The following is a 19,351-nucleotide window of genomic DNA, read 5'->3' as shown; positions in this document are numbered from 1 at the left end:
TTTCTGGATGTTTTTATGGGAATTAACCTCCATTGGATCTCATCAAAAATTTTCCTAACATTGTGTAAGAAGAGCAGTGTGGGGTAGCAAAACCAGATTAAAATATTTTGCATAACTTTCTATGAAATATACCAGTACATCATGAGTACACTCAATGAAGAACAAGAGATATGTCTGCTGCACCAAATAAATGTAATTTATTAGGCCTTAGTATAGTATTCCTCTTTTATGGGAAGTGCAGTTTGAAGGATGGTAGAGTAGAGGAGGTGAACGCGTCTGAGAAGTATAGATAGTTCTTCCCAGGCTTTGGCAGCACTGAGTCCTGGAGTGTGGGATCGAATACTTGCTGAAGGTCAAGCCCAATGCAAATTGGTTTTCCCATTTCTTGAGTCAAATTTGTATTTTGGCAGCCTCAGTCGGGAGATCAGGTCTGCGAGGCTCAAGTATTTGCTAACTCCCACAACAAAAGTCAAATAAAAGTTCCAGAACTTGTTAGTGGTCCAGGAATGGTTGAAGAAATAATTAGTTCATGGATTGAGTTGGAAGTTGAAACTTCAGGTTGAAAATCATTAACTTGGCTTTTTAGCAGGTGGGCTCACAGCAGTAGCAGCAGCAGGCTGGGCGGCAGCAGGACTGTCCACAGTAGGATGGGCGGCAGCAGGCAGCCTGGGCATGGTGCAGCTGGCAGCAGGTTGGGGGTGTGCAGCTCACCACACAGCAGGGGGGCAGGCAGGTGTCCTCCACGCGGCAGTCAGGGCGGCACCACCTGGTGCGGCAGCTCACACCTCCACAGCCACAATCCTGGCCACAGCCAGTGCCACAGCCGGTCCCACAGCAGCTGGTCTGGCAGCAGGTTGGCTGGCAGCAGCTGGTCTGGCAGCAGGTTGGCTGGCAACAGCTGGTCTGGCAGCAGGTTGGCTGGCAGCAGCTGGGGCCACAGGTCCCACAGGAGCAGCTGGGAAATCCACAGAAGCTAGTTTGACAGCAGGCCATGGTGTCAGGAGTTGGATTGAGAGGTGGGTTGCTTGGAGAAATTTTTTAGGTTTGGTGATAGCTTCTACATTGGGCCTTATATAAGCCTTGGCCAGCTATTATTTACATAATTCCCAAAGTCTCTTCCTTGTTTGTGTTTAAATAACTTGTTTCTGAATGATAATTGCCCTGTCCCTGAGTTATTTGTGCAACCTTCTGAAAGCCTTTAAAGGTTTATTTTATTTGGTCTTCAATTAGTATTCTTTACCATGGCCCAGTAGTCATTAGCGTTCACTGAGTACATAACCCCTAATTTCTCATATTCGTTACAATCTGCTCATTGCCCAAAGAATAATTGGCTGATGCCTCACCTTTAAGGAGTGTCAATATTACTCAATGTTGACCCTAATAATTGAGCTCTTGGGTCTCACATGACAGTTTGATGCTCAGCCACGTGGCCTCCAATGTCGACAGCTGCCCCTTCCCTACCCTTTCTTTTCTTCACTTTGCCAGAGCAGCAGAGTGATTCAGCGGCCAGAACGGGATGCTTTCATCGGGGGCTGGGAAATATGGATGAGTTGGTACTGAAAACATTTTTGAAACACTTATGTGTCCAAACAGTTCTGAGTACTTTGCTTGCATCAATTCATTTAATTTTCACAGCAACCCTACAGGGTAGGTATCATTGCTTTTATACCATTTCTATGAGGACAGTGAGCCACAAACAGATTTAAGTCATTCACCCAAGTTCACACTAACAAATGGTGAATCTAAAATTTGAACCATGCCATCTAACTCCAGACTAAACTTTCAATCATTACAGTCTTTTCCATGTAAGCAGGTGTTCTAGGGAAAACCAATGGAAATTTGCCCTATTTCTTACAGGCTTTTGGAGAGTAGAGGGAGGAAAGACAGTTTAGCATGAGTAATAACTCTGCGATTAGAGATTTCTCTGGAGATTTTATTTAATTTAACTTTTTTTATTGATTTCAGAAAGGAAGGGGGATGGAGGGAGTGATAGAAATATCAATGATGAGAGAGAATCATTGATCAGCAGCCCCCTGCACACCCTCTACAGGGGATCAAGCCCACAATCCGGGCATATGCCCTGACCAGGAATCAAACTGTGACGTCCTGGGTCATAGGTCAATGCACAACCACTGAGCCACGCCATCTGGGCAGGAGATTTTATTTTTAAAAACTATATAATAGGTATACTTCAAGAAAATCTTCAGTGCTGAAAGAGTTAACGTGACTTGTGACTTCATCCAATCTTTAATTTTAGGCTCTTCTGTAGATTTAATTGTTCTTTTCTTAAAATTGAGATATGATTGACATATAATATTGTATTAGTTTTAAGTGTACAACATGATGATTTGATATCCTATATAATAAAATGCTAATATGCAAATTGTCCCCTTGAGTGGGAGTTCAACCAGGGGGAGGGGCTGGCTGGCCAACCACCCATGGTTCCTCCCCCAGGCCGGCTAGGCCTGATCAGCCTGATTGGGGTGGGCTGGCCAGACCCCACCCGTGCACGAATTCGTGCACCAGGCCTCTAGTATGTATATATTGTGAAATGATCACCATAGTAAGTTAAGATCCATCACCACACATAGTTACAATTTTTTTCTGTGCTGAGAATAAATGCTCTTAACTGCATAAAAATCACACTCTTAATATATTAAAACTGGAGTATGTGGCGTACTGTGGTGTATTAGACCTAGAGTATGCAGTTTACTGTAGTTGCTAGAGACAAATCCAGTGCCACATAGGGGGTTTGAATCAAAATGGCAAGTGTTAGTTCTGTTTCTCTAGAAATGACAGCTTTGAATTCAGATCATAACTCTTCCCAGGTGAATTAAGACATTTTCAAATTCCACATCAAATGTGAATTGAAAGGTATGGTTCTTTGTGAATATTTTTGCTTCTTCTCCTTTAGCAAATTTGTATAACTGATTCTTTGATTAGCTAATATTTCCACGTTGGATGTTTTAAATATGTGGATTTCTCGTTACTACCATCTCAGGAGCTAATTTATACCTAAATTTAGCGGAATCTTTGATACTAAAATGATTTACCTTCCCTTGCACACATTTCAGATGTTTGAAGAGTTAAAATTCATATTGACAAGGGCACTGGCGACAGAGTAGCATTATATATTATATTTCCATTTCTGTGCTTCTCTACCATGGCATTGCTTTCAACACCTTTCTCACTGCAAAATTTAACTCAGTTTTCATGTTGCTAATCCTTAGTTGCCCTTAGAGAATTATTAAGAATAAGATGTTTTAGTCAGGATTCTCCAGGGAAAGAGAACCAACAAGATACATAAATTTAGGAGTGGGCAAAAGCAGGTTGTGAGTGACATTTTTTTGAGTTAATAAAGCTATTATAGTAATCATAACTGGAATGTCTTTTTCCATATGAACAACTGTAAACCTACTTTTGCCCACCCCTGTACATATTAGTGAAAATATATGTATTTATTATGCGGGATTGGCTCATACAACTATGGAGGCTGAGAAGTCCCACTAGGAGCACTGATCTGAGGGCAGAAGAAGACAGATGTCCCAACTCGAGTAAGAGAGCAAATTTGCCCTTCTGCCTTTTTTGTTTTATTTGGGCCCTCAGTGGATTAATTGATGACTGGCTGTGTTGGTGAGGGTGGTTCATCTTTTTTACTCAGTCTGCAGGCCAAATGCTAATCTCTTCTGAAAACGCCCTCACAGGCACACCCAGAAATAACGTTATCTGCTTATCCCTTAGCCCAATCAACTTGAGACATAAAATTAACCATCACATAATGTATGATGCTTAAAATTTGACAATTTTACCTCTCTGCCACAGAATGAAGACTAATCTGAACATTCCCTTACATTTCCTAATAAAGAAAGAAAATCAGGATTTTTGTCTTACCACTTACATCCATCGATTCCTGATTGGTTCTCATACAAATAGAGTAAGAAGTTTAATCATTTGTGGTCTCCCCTGTGTAGATTTTCTATTCTGTTTCAATGCTGGATACTCTATTGCTGGTCTTTTTTTGGGGGGAGGGGAATACCAGCTTACACTTAAAGCTTTTTAAAATTATTATGCCCGTTCCTTTTGATTTTAATTATTTCATTTAAGTTATGGTGCCCAGAGAATTCCAGAACTATAAGAAGAGAGGATGTTATTCTCAAATTTTTATAGATACTAATATATTGAATTATTTTTCTTTAAGATGTCAGGGTTCCATTTTCTAGTTATAAGTTTTGGTTATTCTTTCAATTTCTTAAGCTCCATTTAATCAGTTCTCTGCATCAGCTGCAGCTGCCATCCTTAAATGCCTGAGAGGTAAGACATGGTTGATGCACCAAACAAATGAACACACTCAACTTTTTATCCTAAATCATGTAATTAGATTTTTCTCTTTTCTCCTGAATTCCAACCTGGCTCATTTTGGTGTTTCTGAGTTGAAGCCATTGTAAGTAAAAGATGCATCTAGTCTAAATCATCCCAACGTGATGGGAGACAGGAGAGTGGTAGAGGAGGGAATAGAGGTGTTGTATATGCATGTGTAGGTTGTGCCCTGATGGGGTGTTATGTTCACTTAGAGCAGTGGTTCTCAACCTTCTGGCCCTTTAAATACAGTTCCTCATGTTGTGACCCAACCATAAAATTATTTTCGTTGCTACTTCATAACTGTAATGTTGCTACTGTTATGAATCGTAATGTAAATATCTGATATGCAGGATGGTCTTAGGTGACCCCTGTGAAAGGGTCATTCGACCGCCAAAGGGGTCGCGACCCACAGGTTGAGAACCGCTGACTTAGAGGAAGGAGAACCTTATTCTTCACACAAAGAGCTGTAGGCTCAACAAGCTGCGTAATTCTTGTAATGTTGTGCTAGTGGAGAATTCTATCTCTTTGACTTTTTAAAACATTGAGGTGAAATTCTTTTAATCATATATTTTGGCTGCAGAATATTGGACCACTTAATGGCAAAACAAAGAAAACCCACCTTTTAAAAGACCATTATTGAAGGCATAGTAATGAAAACCCACAGTGCTATGCCACATTTATTGAGATATTTGAAAATCCCAGTATCAATAACAAGTTTAAAAGAAAAGAACTCTTCAACAATGACTTCATCACTGAAGAATGAAAATTTTTATTAAATTCCAAACCCAATGAGCTGTTGAAATATTTCAGGAGATATTGATGGTAATCCATCATGCCCTCTTTTCAGATTGTAGGACTCCGGTTGATATCCAGGTCTATGAAATACTTTGGTCTTCTGTTATACATTACTTTACATCTTAGGGAAATTATGCAGCTTCGTGACAAGAGGTTGCAAGCTGGGTTATGAGTATTTAGAGTTCAGAAGTTTGTTGAGACTCTAACATTGGTTAGTTTGGATGTGCCATTTTCTCAGGATTCCCATCAGAAGGAGGTTTTTCAGCAGGTGGGCTCACAGCAGTAGCAGCAGCAGGCTGGGCGGCAGCAGGACTGTCCACAGTAGGATGGGCGGCAGGCGGCCTGCTGGGCATGGTGCAGCTGGCAGCAGGTTGGGGGTGTGCAGCTCACCACACAGCAGGGGGGCAGGCAGGTGTCCTCCACGCGGCAGTCAGGGCGGCACCACCTGGTGCGGCAGCTCACACCTCCACAGCCACAATCCTGGCCACAGCCAGTGCCACAGCCGGTCCCACAGCAGCTGGTCTGGCAGCAGGTTGGCTGGCAGCAGCTGGTCTGGCAGCAGGTTGGCTGGCAGCAGCTGGGGCCACAGGTCCCACAGGAGCAGCTGGGAAATCCACAGAAGCTAGTTTGACAGCAGGCCATGGTGTCAGGAGTTGGGTTGAGAGATGGGTTGTTCGGAGGAGTTTCTGAGTTAAGGCTGCTTGTTCCACTGGGGCCTTTTATAGGCTTTGGCCAGTTCTGTGTCATGGATAGCATTTTTATCTTGTTACTCTTCAAACAAGCTTTCCCAGGGCCCTCTGATTATTCAAATACTGAGTTATTTTAAATATATGTTCAAATTGGTTTTCCTTATTGCTGAGCTGGTAGTACTCACCAAATGTGTCCAGTGGACCTTGGTAGAGTTGTTTTTTTGTTTTGTTTTGTTTCCAAACAATGCTGTAATTATTACTTGACAAAGTGACTCTCATTCACCAAAACTCAAGTCTTCAGGAAAAAAAAAATTTAGCCGTTGACTGTTATTGTTAACCGTTGCCTTTGTGTAAGGCTATCTTTTTTCCCCCCTAAATATATATTTTTAATTAATTTCAGAGAGGAAAGGAGAGGGAGAGAGAGATAGAAACATCAATGGTGAGACAGAATCATTGATCGGCTGCCTCCTGCATGTCCCGCAGTGGGGATTGAGCCTGCAATCCCAGCCATGTGTCCTGACTGGGAATCGAACTGTGACCTCCTAATTCATAGGTCGATGCACAGCCACTGAGCCATGCTGGCCGGGCTATGTAAGGCTGTCTTTATATTTGTTTAGAGTAATAAGATGTCAGTCTCTACAATCACCCACATAGAAACTCTGATAAACTCCACTTCATAGAAATTCATAGATCTTTCTAGAAATTGGATCTTTCCAATTTCTATGCTCTCTCCTGAACTTCAGCCTTGAGGAAATATTTATCACTCAGGAGGATATATGGAACAAAACCTGTTCCATTCCAATTTACTATGGATATTTTGTTATCAAAAATTTAAAATAAGGGCTAAAATTCATATCTAGTAATTAGGAAAAAAATCACAAAAATTTTTAAGTGTAATTTATATTTCTATGAAACATAAAAATCATTGCTATACAGTTTATCTGGATAGTATTGATTTCTCAGAGGTGGGATTCATGTCAGTTTATGCCATTTTATTCAGCTACACCTTGTGTCTTATGGAAGAATATCAGACCAAAGAGCAAAACAATTTAATTTATAAGGGCGAACCAATAAAAGAAATAGCAGGAACTTGGAAATACTTTTTCTGGATCACAGTGCTTATAAGGCAGGACAGGAATTGGATGATCAAATATTGTTTAATATGTGCAAAGTAAAATGGAAACAATTCCTGGTAGTTGCTAAAAGAAAAAAAAAATGATGTTTATGGTTACAGGGGGAGAAATGAAAAAAAGTTATGGCCAAAAGAACATAGTGTTGCTACTTATGGCAGGCTTATTCCTTCCTTCCAATCATGAGTAGAAGTACATAGTTAGCTTTTATGGGGTAAAGGTATTGGTTAGTACAAGGATAGAATTAAAAAGTGATTCATGCCAGTGTCAATAAAGATGTTCATGTCATGATAACCATGACTGTAGGTATGAAGTTGAAAATGGTTAAATGGAATCATTACATATTAGAGATCAAAACCTTAATAAATCATGTTCAACCATTTAATTTTATAGGTACAGAAACTGACATCATTCTTTTTATAAATAGCACATGTTTATTAAATCCTATTATGTATGAGGTACTAAAAGGTTATGTAGAAAGCAAAACCTAATCTGCTTGCCTCACATTTTTCTCTAGTGCACAAATCAGTATAGTATTGATAGGAAGGATTAATCAAGGAAAAGAGTCAAATAGAGACCCATTTAATCTCAAAGTTCTAAATTGGGACATTGGTGCTAATGTTATGAACTACTTTTAATTCCCTCTGAACACCAGTTGATGTTAAAATACCATTGAGTCTAGGAATGGCTGCATTTTGGAGAGGTTATTGACTTGCTACATTCACATAGCCAGTACGTAGCCACATTCACATAAGCAGTACATAGCCAGAAGAGCTGGGTATAAAACGCTTATCTTTCCCTTCTAAATCTGTTCATTTTATTTTCTGCTGCTGTCCAGAATTAGAGTTAGTAAAATTCGTTGTCTTCTGTTTTAAAAATATTTTACAATAGCTCAAGAATGTGAATATTACTGGAAGGCAAAATACATGGTGGAGTAGTGATTTTAAACACACAGTAAATGAGCATAAATATGTTAACATTCTTTCAGGTGTCTGCTGATCAAAAGAGTTCCCTCTAGAACTGCAATAAATCACATTTGCTTCCTAATTGTTTCTTATTTCCCACATTGAGACTAGCTAAGAGTTTCTAGGTCTGCCATCCTCTTTGTCTTCTTTATTCTGTTGCCATCATCTTAGTTCAGCTCTCAATTTGTTCCTGTATAGTCATCATATGTATAGCCTGTGGTCTTCTGTTTTTATAAGCAGTGACCATAGGAACTGCCCCAACGTCAAACTCCTGTCGTGCCATTCCCCTGCCTCAAGGCTTTCAACAGCTCCTTAGTGCTTACTGCCCTAAGGGTGTACTCATTTGGTTAATATTCAAAGCACACAAATTATCCAAATTTACCTTCCACTGTTAGTCTACATATATCCAGTGCTCCCAGGCAACTCTCCTGTGAACAACCTGTCTATACCTTTGTGCATACTGTTTCCATAGTTGAGAATGCCATCTTCCCTTAGAACTGTACCCCAAAATCTTAACACTTATAAAATGCTGGGTTCTCCTTCCAGTCTTTCTTGTTCTCCAATAGTGACTTCTTGTTGATACCAAACAGGGTGTTGTACTTTGTTTTTTTTTTTTCATATTCTAATTTTTAGTTGAGTGATTATTAATTTGATTCACCTTTCTGGAACTTTCTTGAAGAGGGGAACATTTTAAAGTCAATTTTACTTTCTATTATATACCATACCGTGTGTAACTTGCAGATGGTAGTCAATCAGCACATTTATTAAAATTTAATGAACAAAATTAGAATGAATAAGTAAAACCAAAGCCGTGATTGCTAGGCCAAAGAAGAGAAGTTTATTAGAAACCAAACATGCCAGAAAGACCTGAGATCTAGGATGGAAAGAAAGAAGTTGCTACTAATAGAAAGACTTGAGAACAGCCCAAATCTTAATATTCGAGTTTGGATCTCCATGCAACTTCTGGCTGACTTGAGGTCTTAATGGCTCAGGGCAGGAGTTTTGTTGGGTAGGGAAGGTTGATTGCTTGCTCTAGGCAGCTCAGCAGCAGCAGGAGGGGCAGGTCGTGCAGGTGGTGCGGCAGGGGGCAGGCTGGCAGCAGGGGGGCCGGCAGCAGGGCGCCTGCACACAGATGGGCTGGCAGCAGGTGGAGGCCCAGCAGCAGGGGCGGCAGACAATAGCCGTGCAGGATGTGGGGCAGCAGGTGATGGGGCAGCAGCAACCCTCCTGCAGGCCACAGGGCTCACAGCAGATACGGTGGCGACAGAACACAGCCGTGCAGGATATGGGGCAGCAGGCAATAGGCTGGCAGCAGCCCTCCTGCAGGCCACAGGGGTCACAGCAGATACGGTGGCGACAGAACACAGCCGTGCAGGATATGGGGCAGCAGGCAATAGGCTGGCAGCAGCCCTCCTGCAGGCCACAGGGGTCACAGCAGATACGGTGGCGACAGAACACAGCCGTGCAGGATATGGGGCAGCAGGCAATAGGCTGGCAGCAGCCCTCCTGCAGGCCACAGGGGTCACAGCAGATACGGTGGCGACAGAACACAGCCGTGCAGGATATGGGGCAGCAGGCAATAGGCTGGCAGCAGCCCTCCTGCAGGCCACAGGGGTCACAGCAGATACGGTGGCGACAGAACACAGCCGTGCAGGATATGGGGCAGCAGGCAATAGGCTGGCAGCAGCCCTCCTGCAGGCCACAGGGGTCACAGCAGATACGGTGGCGACAGAACACAGCCGTGCAGGATATGGGGCAGCAGGCAATAGGCTGGCAGCAGCCCTCCTGCAGGCCACAGGGGTCACAGCAGATACGGTGGCGACAGAACACAGCCGTGCAGGATATGGGGCAGCAGGCAATAGGCTGGCAGCAGCCCTCCTGCAGGCCACAGGGGTCACAGCAGATACGGTGGCGACAGAACACAGCCGTGCAGGATATGGGGCAGCAGGCAATAGGCTGGCAGCAGCCCTCCTGCAGGCCACAGGGGTCACAGCAGATACGGTGGCGACAGAACACAGCCGTGCAGGATATGGGGCAGCAGGCAATAGGCTGGCAGCAGCCCTCCTGCAGGCCACAGGGGTCACAGCAGATACGGTGGCGACAGAACACAGCCGTGCAGGATATGGGGCAGCAGGCAATAGGCTGGCAGCAGCCCTCCTGCAGGCCACAGGGGTCACAGCAGATACGGTGGCGACAGAACACAGCCGTGCAGGATATGGGGCAGCAGGCAATAGGCTGGCAGCAGCCCTCCTGCAGGCCACAGGGGTCACAGCAGATACGGTGGCGACAGAACACAGCCGTGCAGGATATGGGGCAGCAGGCAATAGGCTGGCAGCAGCCCTCCTGCAGGCCACAGGGGTCACAGCAGATACGGTGGCGACAGAACACAGCCGTGCAGGATATGGGGCAGCAGGCAATAGGCTGGCAGCAGCCCTCCTGCAGGCCACAGGGGTCACAGCAGATGGGGCGGCGGCAGGGCTCACAGATGGGGCGTGTGCAGCGGGTCACACAGGTCACAGGGCGGCACACGGTGGTCTGGCAGCAGCAGGGGCGGCAGCAGCAGGGGTCTCGGCAGCAGCAGGGCTGGCAGCAGCAGGGCTGGCAGCAGCCTCCCCCACAGCCGGAGCAGGTGGAGCCACAGCAGGAGCTGGTCATGGTGGTGTCTGGGGCTGGGCTGGGTTGGACTGGTGAGAGGAGTAGGGTGTTCTCAGGTGTGAATGTCTTCCTCCCCTGCGGGGTCCTTTATATACCCTGGCCTGGTGCTGATGACCCCTCTTGTTTATCTTTTGGCCAATTAAGTAGAAGTTGTTTTGACTAATGGTTGCATTGCTCATGACAGACTCATGATCTCATTAAAGAACTATTTTTGTACATTAAATATTGGTATATTCATGCTGTTTATCATCAAAATTTAAACAGTCACAGTCGTTTCAGGTGATAGCAACTCTTGATGCTCATTTTGAGTAGATAGCGCCTGATGAATCCTGGACAAATGGCTCTGTAGGAATTGTAATTTTTAAAAGAAATTAAACGTAATATAGGGGTGTATAGAACAATGACTAGATCCTAACCTTGACCCTCAAGAGCTCTCTGAAAAGCCTTCATGTTAATCACACAGGTATTGCACATGTCCTTCCTTGGAACTACATATTACTTGCTATAATGGAATGTATATGTACTTTGAATAAGACTTCAGCTCATATACTTGTATGGGAAGTGCAAAACTTTGTTTTTGTAAACCACGTAAGTATTGGAATAAAGCATCCAAGGCTGCCATCTATTTTTTATCTCTTTTCTCCAGTTCATGCTGTGCATATCTCTGGTCCTTCTGATCACAGAAAGCTGATCATGAGACATGGCATTTTAAAAAATATGTATATATATTTTTTTATTTCAGAGAGGAAGGGAGAGGGAGAGATAGAAACATCAGTGATGAGAGAATCATTGATCGGCTGCCTCCTTCACGCCCCTTGCTGGAGATCAAGCCTGCAACCTGGGCATGTGGGGAATCAAACCGTGACCTCCTGTTTCATAGATTGACGCTCACCACTGAGCTATACCAGCGGGGCAAGAGATATGGCATTTCTTTATACTTGGTTTTCTTGTGTATGTGATCAAGAATGATGTCATGAGAAGCTTTTTCTTAATTTACCTGCACGTGGTGCTATGACTAAGAAGTGACAAGATGGGGGTTTCCCACCAGCAATGCAAACATGTGCAATACCTTATTCAGAGGCATTGCCTTGGGAGGCCACACAGCTGCTCTGCGATGGCTCTGCTAGACATGTGATGGACATGCTTCTCCTGGAGGCAGAGGCAGAGGCAGTGAGGAATTGCCTGGAAACAATCTCATTACTTTTCTGTGTCACCCCTCCTATTATTCACTAGCCAGGGTTTGGGATCACTTCAGCATCTTTCTCGTTATTCAAAAGAATGTGCCTTGGGCCCCAGGAGCTAAAGCTCCCTAAATGGAATTTCAAACATAATTTCAAAACTTTGAAAGGAATGTAAAATGACTAAACATATAGTCACCCCTGGGGAAAACAGAGGCGGGAGAAGTCAAGCGGTCTCATCAGTGAAGACCTTTGCGTCACTCACATGTCACATTCTTTCTCTTGTCCATAGACACACGTGATTTTTTCAAAGCAGTAACCAGGGCCTGGATCAGTGATGGCGAACCTTTTGAGCTCGGCGTGTCAGCATTTTGAAAAACCCTAACTTAACTCTGGTGCCGTGTCACATATAGAAATTTTTTGATATTTGCAACCATAGTAAAAAAAGATTTATATTTTTGATATTTATTTTATATCTTTAAATGCCATTTAACAAAGAAAAATGAACCAAAAAAATGAGTTCGCGTGTCACCTCTGACACGCGTGTCATAGGTTCTCCATCACTGGCCTAGATAAAAACATGTATATTCTGCTCTTCCCTCCCCCCAGGTTTATTAAGGTATAATTGATCTATAACATTGCATAAGTAAGTTGTATATTGTGACGACTTGACACATACATGTTGCAGAATGTTCACTCCAGTAAGGTTAATTAACATATTCGTCACCTCACATGATTATTTTGTTGTGGTGGTGGTGGTGAGAACATCAAAGCTCTGCTTTCATAGCAACTTTCAGGTATACAGTATAGTATTGTTAACTACATTGTATTGTATGCTGTACATGTCGATCCCCGAACTTACTCATCTTATAACTGAAAGTTTGTGTCCTTTGGCCAGCATCTCCCCATCTCTCCTACACCTCAGCCCCTGGCAACCACCTTTCTGTGCTCTGTTCCCATGAGTTCTATGATTTTGGTTACACATATAATGCCATTACTGCCCAAAGTTCAGAGATAAGCAGCCCTTGGGAGTTGGTGTGGATTTACAATCCACAAGAGTCAGCACTGTGAATAACATTCTAATTAATAATCAGATCATTAACATCGCAGGGAATGCATTGTCCAGGTGCAGTTACGCTTGGTCACAGAAGATGGGAGAGCTCCTCTGGGCAGAGGAACTACACTAAAGGGCTTATCGGACTTAAAGGCTTGTTGTCGGGGGGCTTGCCTCTCCTGGGTCTTTTCTGAGCCTTGGTGATTATAATTACACTGGGGGCCTGGTGCACAAAATTCATGCACAGGTAGGGTCCCTAGGCCTGGCTGGCAATCAGGGCCGATCTCTGGGGCGACCGGCGGGGTGATTGGGGGCCCCCCACTGGCACCCGCCTTGGCCACATTGGGGCCTGTGGGCTGGGGGCAGCTCCTGCATTGAGAGTCTGCTCCCTGGTGGTCAGTACGCGTCATAGCAACCCGGCGTCACAGCGACCAGGCGTTCTGCCGTTCAGTTAATTTGCATATTAGGCTTTTATTATATAGGATTAAAATTATATTAGTCAGAATTTATTTAATCTCTCATTGCTCCTCAGCTTCAAAACCAGATGATTGGCCAGGTGTCACCTAAGATTCCTTTTACCTCTAAGGTACTGGGCTTTCTATGCTGTGCTAACAGGTGCCAGGTCAGTGAAAGAACCTTCGGACTGGGACTCCATATGTCAGACAAGAGCAGCCTCCTTACTGATCATTCGGAAGGTGTTTTGTGTGTCTGAATAATGAGCACAAGTAACTCTATACGTGATGAAAATATAGCCATGTCCACCTTCCTCATCAGCTCCTGGGCCTTATAAATGCCGTTTACAGGGATAACAAGGAAACTAAGCAGACGTAGATTATTGCATAAAACAATGTAAGAGGCTTATTTGGCATCTTGTTTTGAAGTTCACTGGTCAAAACAGAGAGACAGAAATCCACTGAAAGGAAATATCACAAAGACCATGATTCCTATGCTGTGAGCACAAGGTTTATTAGAAAACAGACACCATGATTTGGAGCTAGACCAGGATCTTGAGAAGACAGGGTGCTCTTCTTTGGTAGTTAGCCTGGAAAGGTGTCCCCAGTGTCTCTATGAGAAATGGTCTTCTCAAGAAAAGCCACGTTGATCTGCAGTGAAGGTAAGGGACAGCAGGATGGACCCGGCCATCTACTGACAGGCCTTAGGGATGATGCACTGCTCAGCAGCAGGAGGGGCAGGTCCTGCAGGTGGTGCGGCAGGGGGCAGGCTGGCAGCAGGGGGGCCGGCAGCAGGGCGCCTGCACACAGATGGGCTGGCAGCAGGTGGAGGCCCAGCAGCAGGGGCGGCAGACAATAGCCGTGCAGGATGTGGGGCAGCAGGTGATGGGGCAGCAGCAACCCTCCTGCAGGCCACAGGGGTCACAGCAGATACGGTGGCGACAGAACACAGCCGTGCAGGATATGGGGCAGCAGGCAATAGGCTGGCAGCAGCCCTCCTGCAGGCCACAGGGGTCACAGCAGATGGGGCGGCGGCAGGGCTCGCAGATGGGGCGTGTGCAGCGGGTCACACAGGTCACAGGGCGGCACACGGTGGTCTGGCAGCAGCAGGGGCGGCAGCAGCAGGGGTCTCGGCAGCAGCAGGGCTGGCAGCAGCAGGGCTGGCAGCAGCCTCCCCCACAGCCGGAGCAGGTGGAGCCACAGCAGGAGCTGGTCATGGTGGTGTCTGGGGCTGGGCTGGGTTGGACTGGTGAGAGGAGTTGGGTGTTCTCAGGTGTGAATGTCTTCCACCCCTTCAGGACCCTTTATATACCCTGGCCTGGTGCTGATGACCTCCAGGACATAGGGTTATTTCCTTGTTTTTGTTTATTTATTTTGAAATGGCACTGATAGGCTAGTAAATTCTTTAGACACTGTTTTTGGTGCTCAGGTACTCATAAAAGACTGCTTGTTTTCCTTTTTTAGTCAAGACTCATTATATTTTGCTATTTATGGTTCAAATCTGAACTTAATGACATTAACTTCAAAGTCTCCAATTATCTTTATAATTTAGCGATGCTTTTACCAATTGGTGTTTTGATAGCACAAAAGTAGCTGTCGTGCTCTTAGGGTTACTTACTGAGCATGGAAGTGGGTTCCCCAAGTTGAGTGTCCTTTTGCACTGCTAAGCCTCCTGGGCAAAACAAGTTCAGAAAAATACTAAGGAATGTTTTTAAAGTCATGGTTTGTCAGGAAAAGAAGAATTTTTCAGTCTATGTTTTGGAGCTACAGAAATGCATCTTCATAAACTTCTATCATCAATGTTTCTTTTTATTCCATTTTTTAAAAATATTTGGTAAAATCCATGTGACATAAAATTGACTCTCTTTGCCATTTTTGTGTATACAGTTCAGTGGCATTAAATACATTCATATTATTGTGTAATCATTACCACCATCCATCTGCAGAACTCTTTCATCTTGTAAACTAAAACTCTACCCTTAAACACCAACTGTCTTGTACTTGGCAACCACCATTGTACTTTCTTTAAAAAAATTATCTTCTCTTTCCCTTCAAACCCAGTCTATGGTAACCACCGTTCCCTCCTATGAATTTGGTTTTTTTAGTCTTAAATTACATGCTCATTGATTTTCATAATTATATATTCCCATACCAAGGTGAATTTCATTATTTATAACCTTCATGCTAGCCACTGTCACTGAGTCTAATTCTGTTCCAAACATTATGCAAAAGCAATAAAGGCATTTACTTTATTCTTTGTGCAATCCTATGAGGTAGGTATTATTATAGTCCTCATTTTACACATAAAGAACTCGAAAAGTAGCTTCCCTAAGGTCAAGTATTGTATAGATACCAATACTTACTCCAAAAAACATCTGTGGGAACATTATTTGTAAGCCCAAGAAACTGAAGAATGGAATTGTGGGTATCATATTTCTTGTCATTAAGCAACGTCTGTTTTTATTTAGGAATATTATCAGTGAGTTTATTTTTATATCGTTGTTATATGTGAAATGGCTAATTTTTCTAGTCACCTGAAAGGACTCTATGTCTCACCAATATTAGGAATTGGGGGAATGATTTCCCAGGCAGCCTTCTCAAAATTCCTAAGGCGATAGTAATAAAAATTGGACATAATTGAGTAGCCATGGGGCACTATGAACAAAACCACAAACTAGATGCAATCCAGCATGACAAAATCCCCGGGTAGTGACCCTAGCCAGAGGTGGTCTCCAAGCCCGCCTAGTGCATACCCCAACACCTCTTGCTCCACTGTCTCCCCCTGTACTATGCTGAGCTTCTTCCTGCCTACAGAACCAGCTGTGATATTCAGTTGTCTCAAACTGTCACAGCCTGTAGGAGAATCTTGTCACTCAGCAACTTTTCTGCTTCTGCTTCTGGATTTGCTTGGTTCTGACCTTTTGCTTTACAACGAAGTCTGTTCTAGGTCTGCGGCTGAGGCTCCAGCTGAAGCCTTATTCTTTTTTTCTTTTTTAAAAAAATATATTTTATTGATTTTTTACAGAGAGGAAGGGAGAGAGATAGAGAGCTAGAAACATCGATGAGAGAGAAACATCGATCAGCTGCCTCCTGCACATCTCCTACTGGGGATATGCCCGCAACCCAGGTACATGCCCTTGACCGGAATCGAACCTGGGTGAAGCCTTATTCTTGATCATTCTGCTCGCACAGTCCCTTGCCACTTACCTAGACCTGCACCAGCCACCATGGTTGACCAGGCATAAAGTTACTGTGGAAGCAAACATGATCCAATAATAATGATGACCCTGGGAGGAAATTAAGCAATCTAAATCCGAGAAATTATTGGAAGATGAGGAAGTCTCTGGAAGGCTAACAAGAACAATTCTGGGATGAAGGAAAACAGATGAAGTTAGAGAATTTTAAAAATGGCAGTTAAGAATATGTAGAAGGAAATTGGACCTGTGAGCCTATTCATTGGTAAACTATTAAACCCTTAGTAAAGAGAAAACTCCATTGTGCATGAACTGACAATGTTAATATTTTAATATAATGGAATTCCTGTTGAGAAACTTTTACCGTATTTTAAGGAAAATACTGTTCCTCTGGAGATGGCTTATTGTGTTAATGTAAGAATGCCCATGTCTAGCATGAGGAGATAGTTGGAGTCACTCTTCCAACCCTTAGAATTTATTCAATGATTCAACAAATAATTTCTGATCATATACTATGTGCCAAATACTGTGTAGGTCAGTGGGAATCCAGTAGTGAGCAAAGTCAGTTAAGATCTAGGCCTTCACAAAGCTTACCTTGCCTGACTGCCCTCACTGGGCAGTAGATATGTCCAGGTATACAGACAGCACATTCCAAAAAACTCCTATAGATCAGATGTTGGGAACTCAATACATATTTCTCAGTAACACAATAATAGTTTTCCTGGCCAGCCTCAAAGTTTTTAACAACATATCCAATGTGGATTTATGTTACCACTATTTCAACTGCATTAGCATTGTTTTAATGGTAAAACTATTTGGAGTTCTAAATTGGAATGTTTCCAACCAAGGGACATTTCTCTCTTTCTGCCCAGCAACAATGACTCCACTGAAATTGGAATTGACCATAGTGGTGCTGGTGGGAACCATGGAAAAAGCTAGGATATGGTCCTTCTAGCATAAGCACTCAATTATTAGGGATTCCCAGGTACCAAGGGACATTAATCACTGTGTGGTTTCTAAATCGGGGAATTAGAGTTCTGATTTAGGCTTCCTCCCCCTTCCCTCATGTGCCGATGATTCATGAGTCAAGTTCATGGTCAGAGAGACCTGCTGAAGTCTTTCCTCAGCATCATCACAAAACCTGTGGCTTGAAATATGAAGGTACTTAACATAAGATGTTCTGAATTATTTAAATTGCTATTAAAATTACAGACTGTGTATTGGAATTGTTTCTAAAGCTAAAAATATGGCCATGGAAAATCCTTTTTCCTTTGGTTCTTCTGCATACTATAACTTAAACAAAAACTAAGCTTTTGAAGATTAACAAGCAATGAAGAGAAACACATTTGCTTCCCAGAAGTAAAATTTTATTATTTTACCATGCAAAACACCAGCATAAATGTAATCTATTCATAGAAAAATATCCCATCTGAAACAGAGGAATGATGATGAGTCAGTAGGGTAGAGTCTCATTCAAGAGGAACTTTGGTCTTTGTTTACTCATTTTTTTTAAAGCTACAAACTCAAATGATGAGAGTTGGAATCTTTCTAAAGATTCTCAAGGAGGGCCAGGATGAGCTCTATAATTATATGGAAAATGGATAGACAGTTACTGTTGAGTTAGTTGTTGAAGAGCAGGTAGGTTGCAAAGGTACTATCTCTCATCTGACCCATTGGGGTGGGAAAATCTGTACATTTCTGAACACTTGGAATGTTTCCTGTGGGCAGCTCAGCAGCAGCAGGGGCAGGTCCTGCAGGTGGTGCGGCAGGGGGCAGGCTGGCAGCAGGGGGGCCGGCAGCAGGGCGCCTGCACACAGATGGGCTGGCAGCAGGTGGAGGCCCAGCAGCAGGGGCGGCAGACAATAGCCGTGCAGGATGTGGGGCAGCAGGTGATGGGGCAGCAGCAACCCTCCTGCAGGCCACAGGGCTCACAGCAGATACGGTGGCGACAGAACACAGCCGTGCAGGATATGGGGCAGCAGGCAATAGGCTGGCAGCAGCCCTCCTGCAGGCCACAGGGGTCACAGCAGATGGGGCGGCGGCAGGGCTCACAGATGGGGCGTGTGCAGCGGGTCACACAGGTCACAGGGCGGCACACGGTGGTCTGGCAGCAGCAGGGGCGGCAGCAGCAGGGGTCTCGGCAGCAGCAGGGCTGGCAGCAGCAGGGCTGGCAGCAGCCTCCCCCACAGCTGGAGCAGGTGGAGCCACAGCAGGAGCCGGTCATGGTGGTGTCTGGAGTTGGACTGGTGAGAGGAGTTGGGTGTTCTCAGGTGTAAATATCTTCCACCCCTTCAGGGCCCTTTATATACCCTGGTCTGGTGCTGATAACCGCCAGGACACAAGGTCATTTCCTAAAGCTGTGGTTGCCCATTGAAATGAGAACTCCAGATTGGTGGATCCAGTTGCTGAGGCAGCAATTCCAATATCACTGAAGGATGCTTTTCTTTCTTCCTGCTTTTCTCCTTGAAATGAATACTTGATGGTTTATAGCTTTAGAAAAATTACTCATTGAATAACCAGCTTTTACAGACCATGTGACATGTTGAAGAATCCAGTGTTGCCACCTATCACAGTTTTCTCTTGTTCACTATCCATGACCAAGTGTGAGACTATAATATTCACAGGCCTGATTTCTTGCAATGAGGCAAGAATTCCTAAAAAAACAAAACCAAACCAAAAAACTGAAATGGCTCATAAAAGATGTGTAGCAGTTCTGCTATGAAAAGAATGGTGCAGTGCTTCAGTAAAACAACATGTTGCTTCTCCTTGTTTACATGGAAATAACCACCCAAACCACGAGAGTGGCATGGTTATTGGCCATTAGAGCTGGCCTATTACTTAGTGACTCATGAGACACTTACTATGTAAACAGTGCCATAC

The 19,351-nt window shown here is 43.9% G+C and overlaps 5 protein-coding genes across 5 annotated transcripts; all 5 read right to left on the bottom strand.

Annotated features, from left to right (window-relative positions):
* Positions 1-582: 582 nt before the first annotated feature.
* LOC102254062 (keratin-associated protein 9-3-like) lies at positions 583-1,008 on the bottom strand. Its single transcript, XM_005861834.2, has one exon. The coding sequence runs from the start codon at positions 991-993 to the stop codon at positions 583-585; it is 411 nt and encodes a 136-aa protein (XP_005861896.1). The 5' UTR covers positions 994-1,008.
* Positions 1,009-5,415: 4,407 nt separating this feature from the next.
* LOC102254362 (keratin-associated protein 9-3-like) lies at positions 5,416-5,796 on the bottom strand. The gene has a single exon (XM_005861835.1). It carries the CDS (start codon positions 5,794-5,796, stop codon positions 5,416-5,418), a length of 381 nt encoding a protein of 126 aa, XP_005861897.1.
* Positions 5,797-8,979: 3,183 nt separating this feature from the next.
* LOC102245787 (keratin-associated protein 10-7) lies at positions 8,980-10,593 on the bottom strand. Its single transcript, XM_014536214.1, has one exon. It carries the CDS (start codon positions 10,591-10,593, stop codon positions 8,980-8,982), a length of 1,614 nt encoding a protein of 537 aa, XP_014391700.1.
* Positions 10,594-13,999: 3,406 nt separating this feature from the next.
* Positions 14,000-14,494, bottom strand: LOC102253763 (keratin-associated protein 2-4-like). Its single transcript, XM_005861833.1, has 2 exons — positions 14,263-14,494; positions 14,000-14,169 (listed from the first exon to the last, which is right to left on the bottom strand). Exons 1-2 carry the CDS (start codon positions 14,492-14,494, stop codon positions 14,000-14,002), a joined length of 402 nt encoding a protein of 133 aa, XP_005861895.1.
* Positions 14,495-18,200: 3,706 nt separating this feature from the next.
* Positions 18,201-18,695, bottom strand: LOC102245486 (keratin-associated protein 2-4-like). The gene is made up of 2 exons (XM_005861980.1): positions 18,464-18,695; positions 18,201-18,370 (listed from the first exon to the last, which is right to left on the bottom strand). The coding sequence occupies exons 1-2, from the start codon at positions 18,693-18,695 to the stop codon at positions 18,201-18,203; spliced, it is 402 nt and encodes a 133-aa protein (XP_005862042.1).
* Between the last annotated feature and the right edge of the window lie 656 nt (positions 18,696-19,351).

The sequence above is a fragment of the Myotis brandtii genome, unplaced genomic scaffold (assembly GCF_000412655.1).
Source record: "Myotis brandtii unplaced genomic scaffold, ASM41265v1 scaffold157, whole genome shotgun sequence".
Classification (NCBI taxonomy): domain Eukaryota; kingdom Metazoa; phylum Chordata; class Mammalia; order Chiroptera; family Vespertilionidae; genus Myotis; species Myotis brandtii.
Note: the sequence above shows the minus strand (reverse complement) of the source record. Positions and strands in the feature narration are given on the sequence as shown.

Excerpts from the sequence above, each read along its gene's own strand:
- LOC102254062 (XM_005861834.2), bottom strand. The coding sequence starts at position 993 with ATGGCCTGCTGTCAAACTAGCTTCTGTGGATTTCCCAGCTGCTCCTGT.
- LOC102254362 (XM_005861835.1), bottom strand. The coding sequence starts at position 5,796 with ATGGCCTGCTGTCAAACTAGCTTCTGTGGATTTCCCAGCTGCTCCTGT.
- LOC102245787 (XM_014536214.1), bottom strand. The coding sequence starts at position 10,593 with ATGACCAGCTCCTGCTGTGGCTCCACCTGCTCCGGCTGTGGGGGAGGC.
- LOC102253763 (XM_005861833.1), bottom strand. The coding sequence starts at position 14,494 with ATGACCAGCTCCTGCTGTGGCTCCACCTGCTCCGGCTGTGGGGGAGGC. Across the intron at positions 14,170-14,262 it reads CCTGCAGGAGGGCTGCTGCC|GCCCCATCACCTGCTGCCCC; the intron begins AGCCTATTGCCT and ends AGGGTTGCTGCT.
- LOC102245486 (XM_005861980.1), bottom strand. The coding sequence starts at position 18,695 with ATGACCGGCTCCTGCTGTGGCTCCACCTGCTCCAGCTGTGGGGGAGGC. Across the intron at positions 18,371-18,463 it reads CCTGCAGGAGGGCTGCTGCC|GCCCCATCACCTGCTGCCCC; the intron begins AGCCTATTGCCT and ends AGGGTTGCTGCT.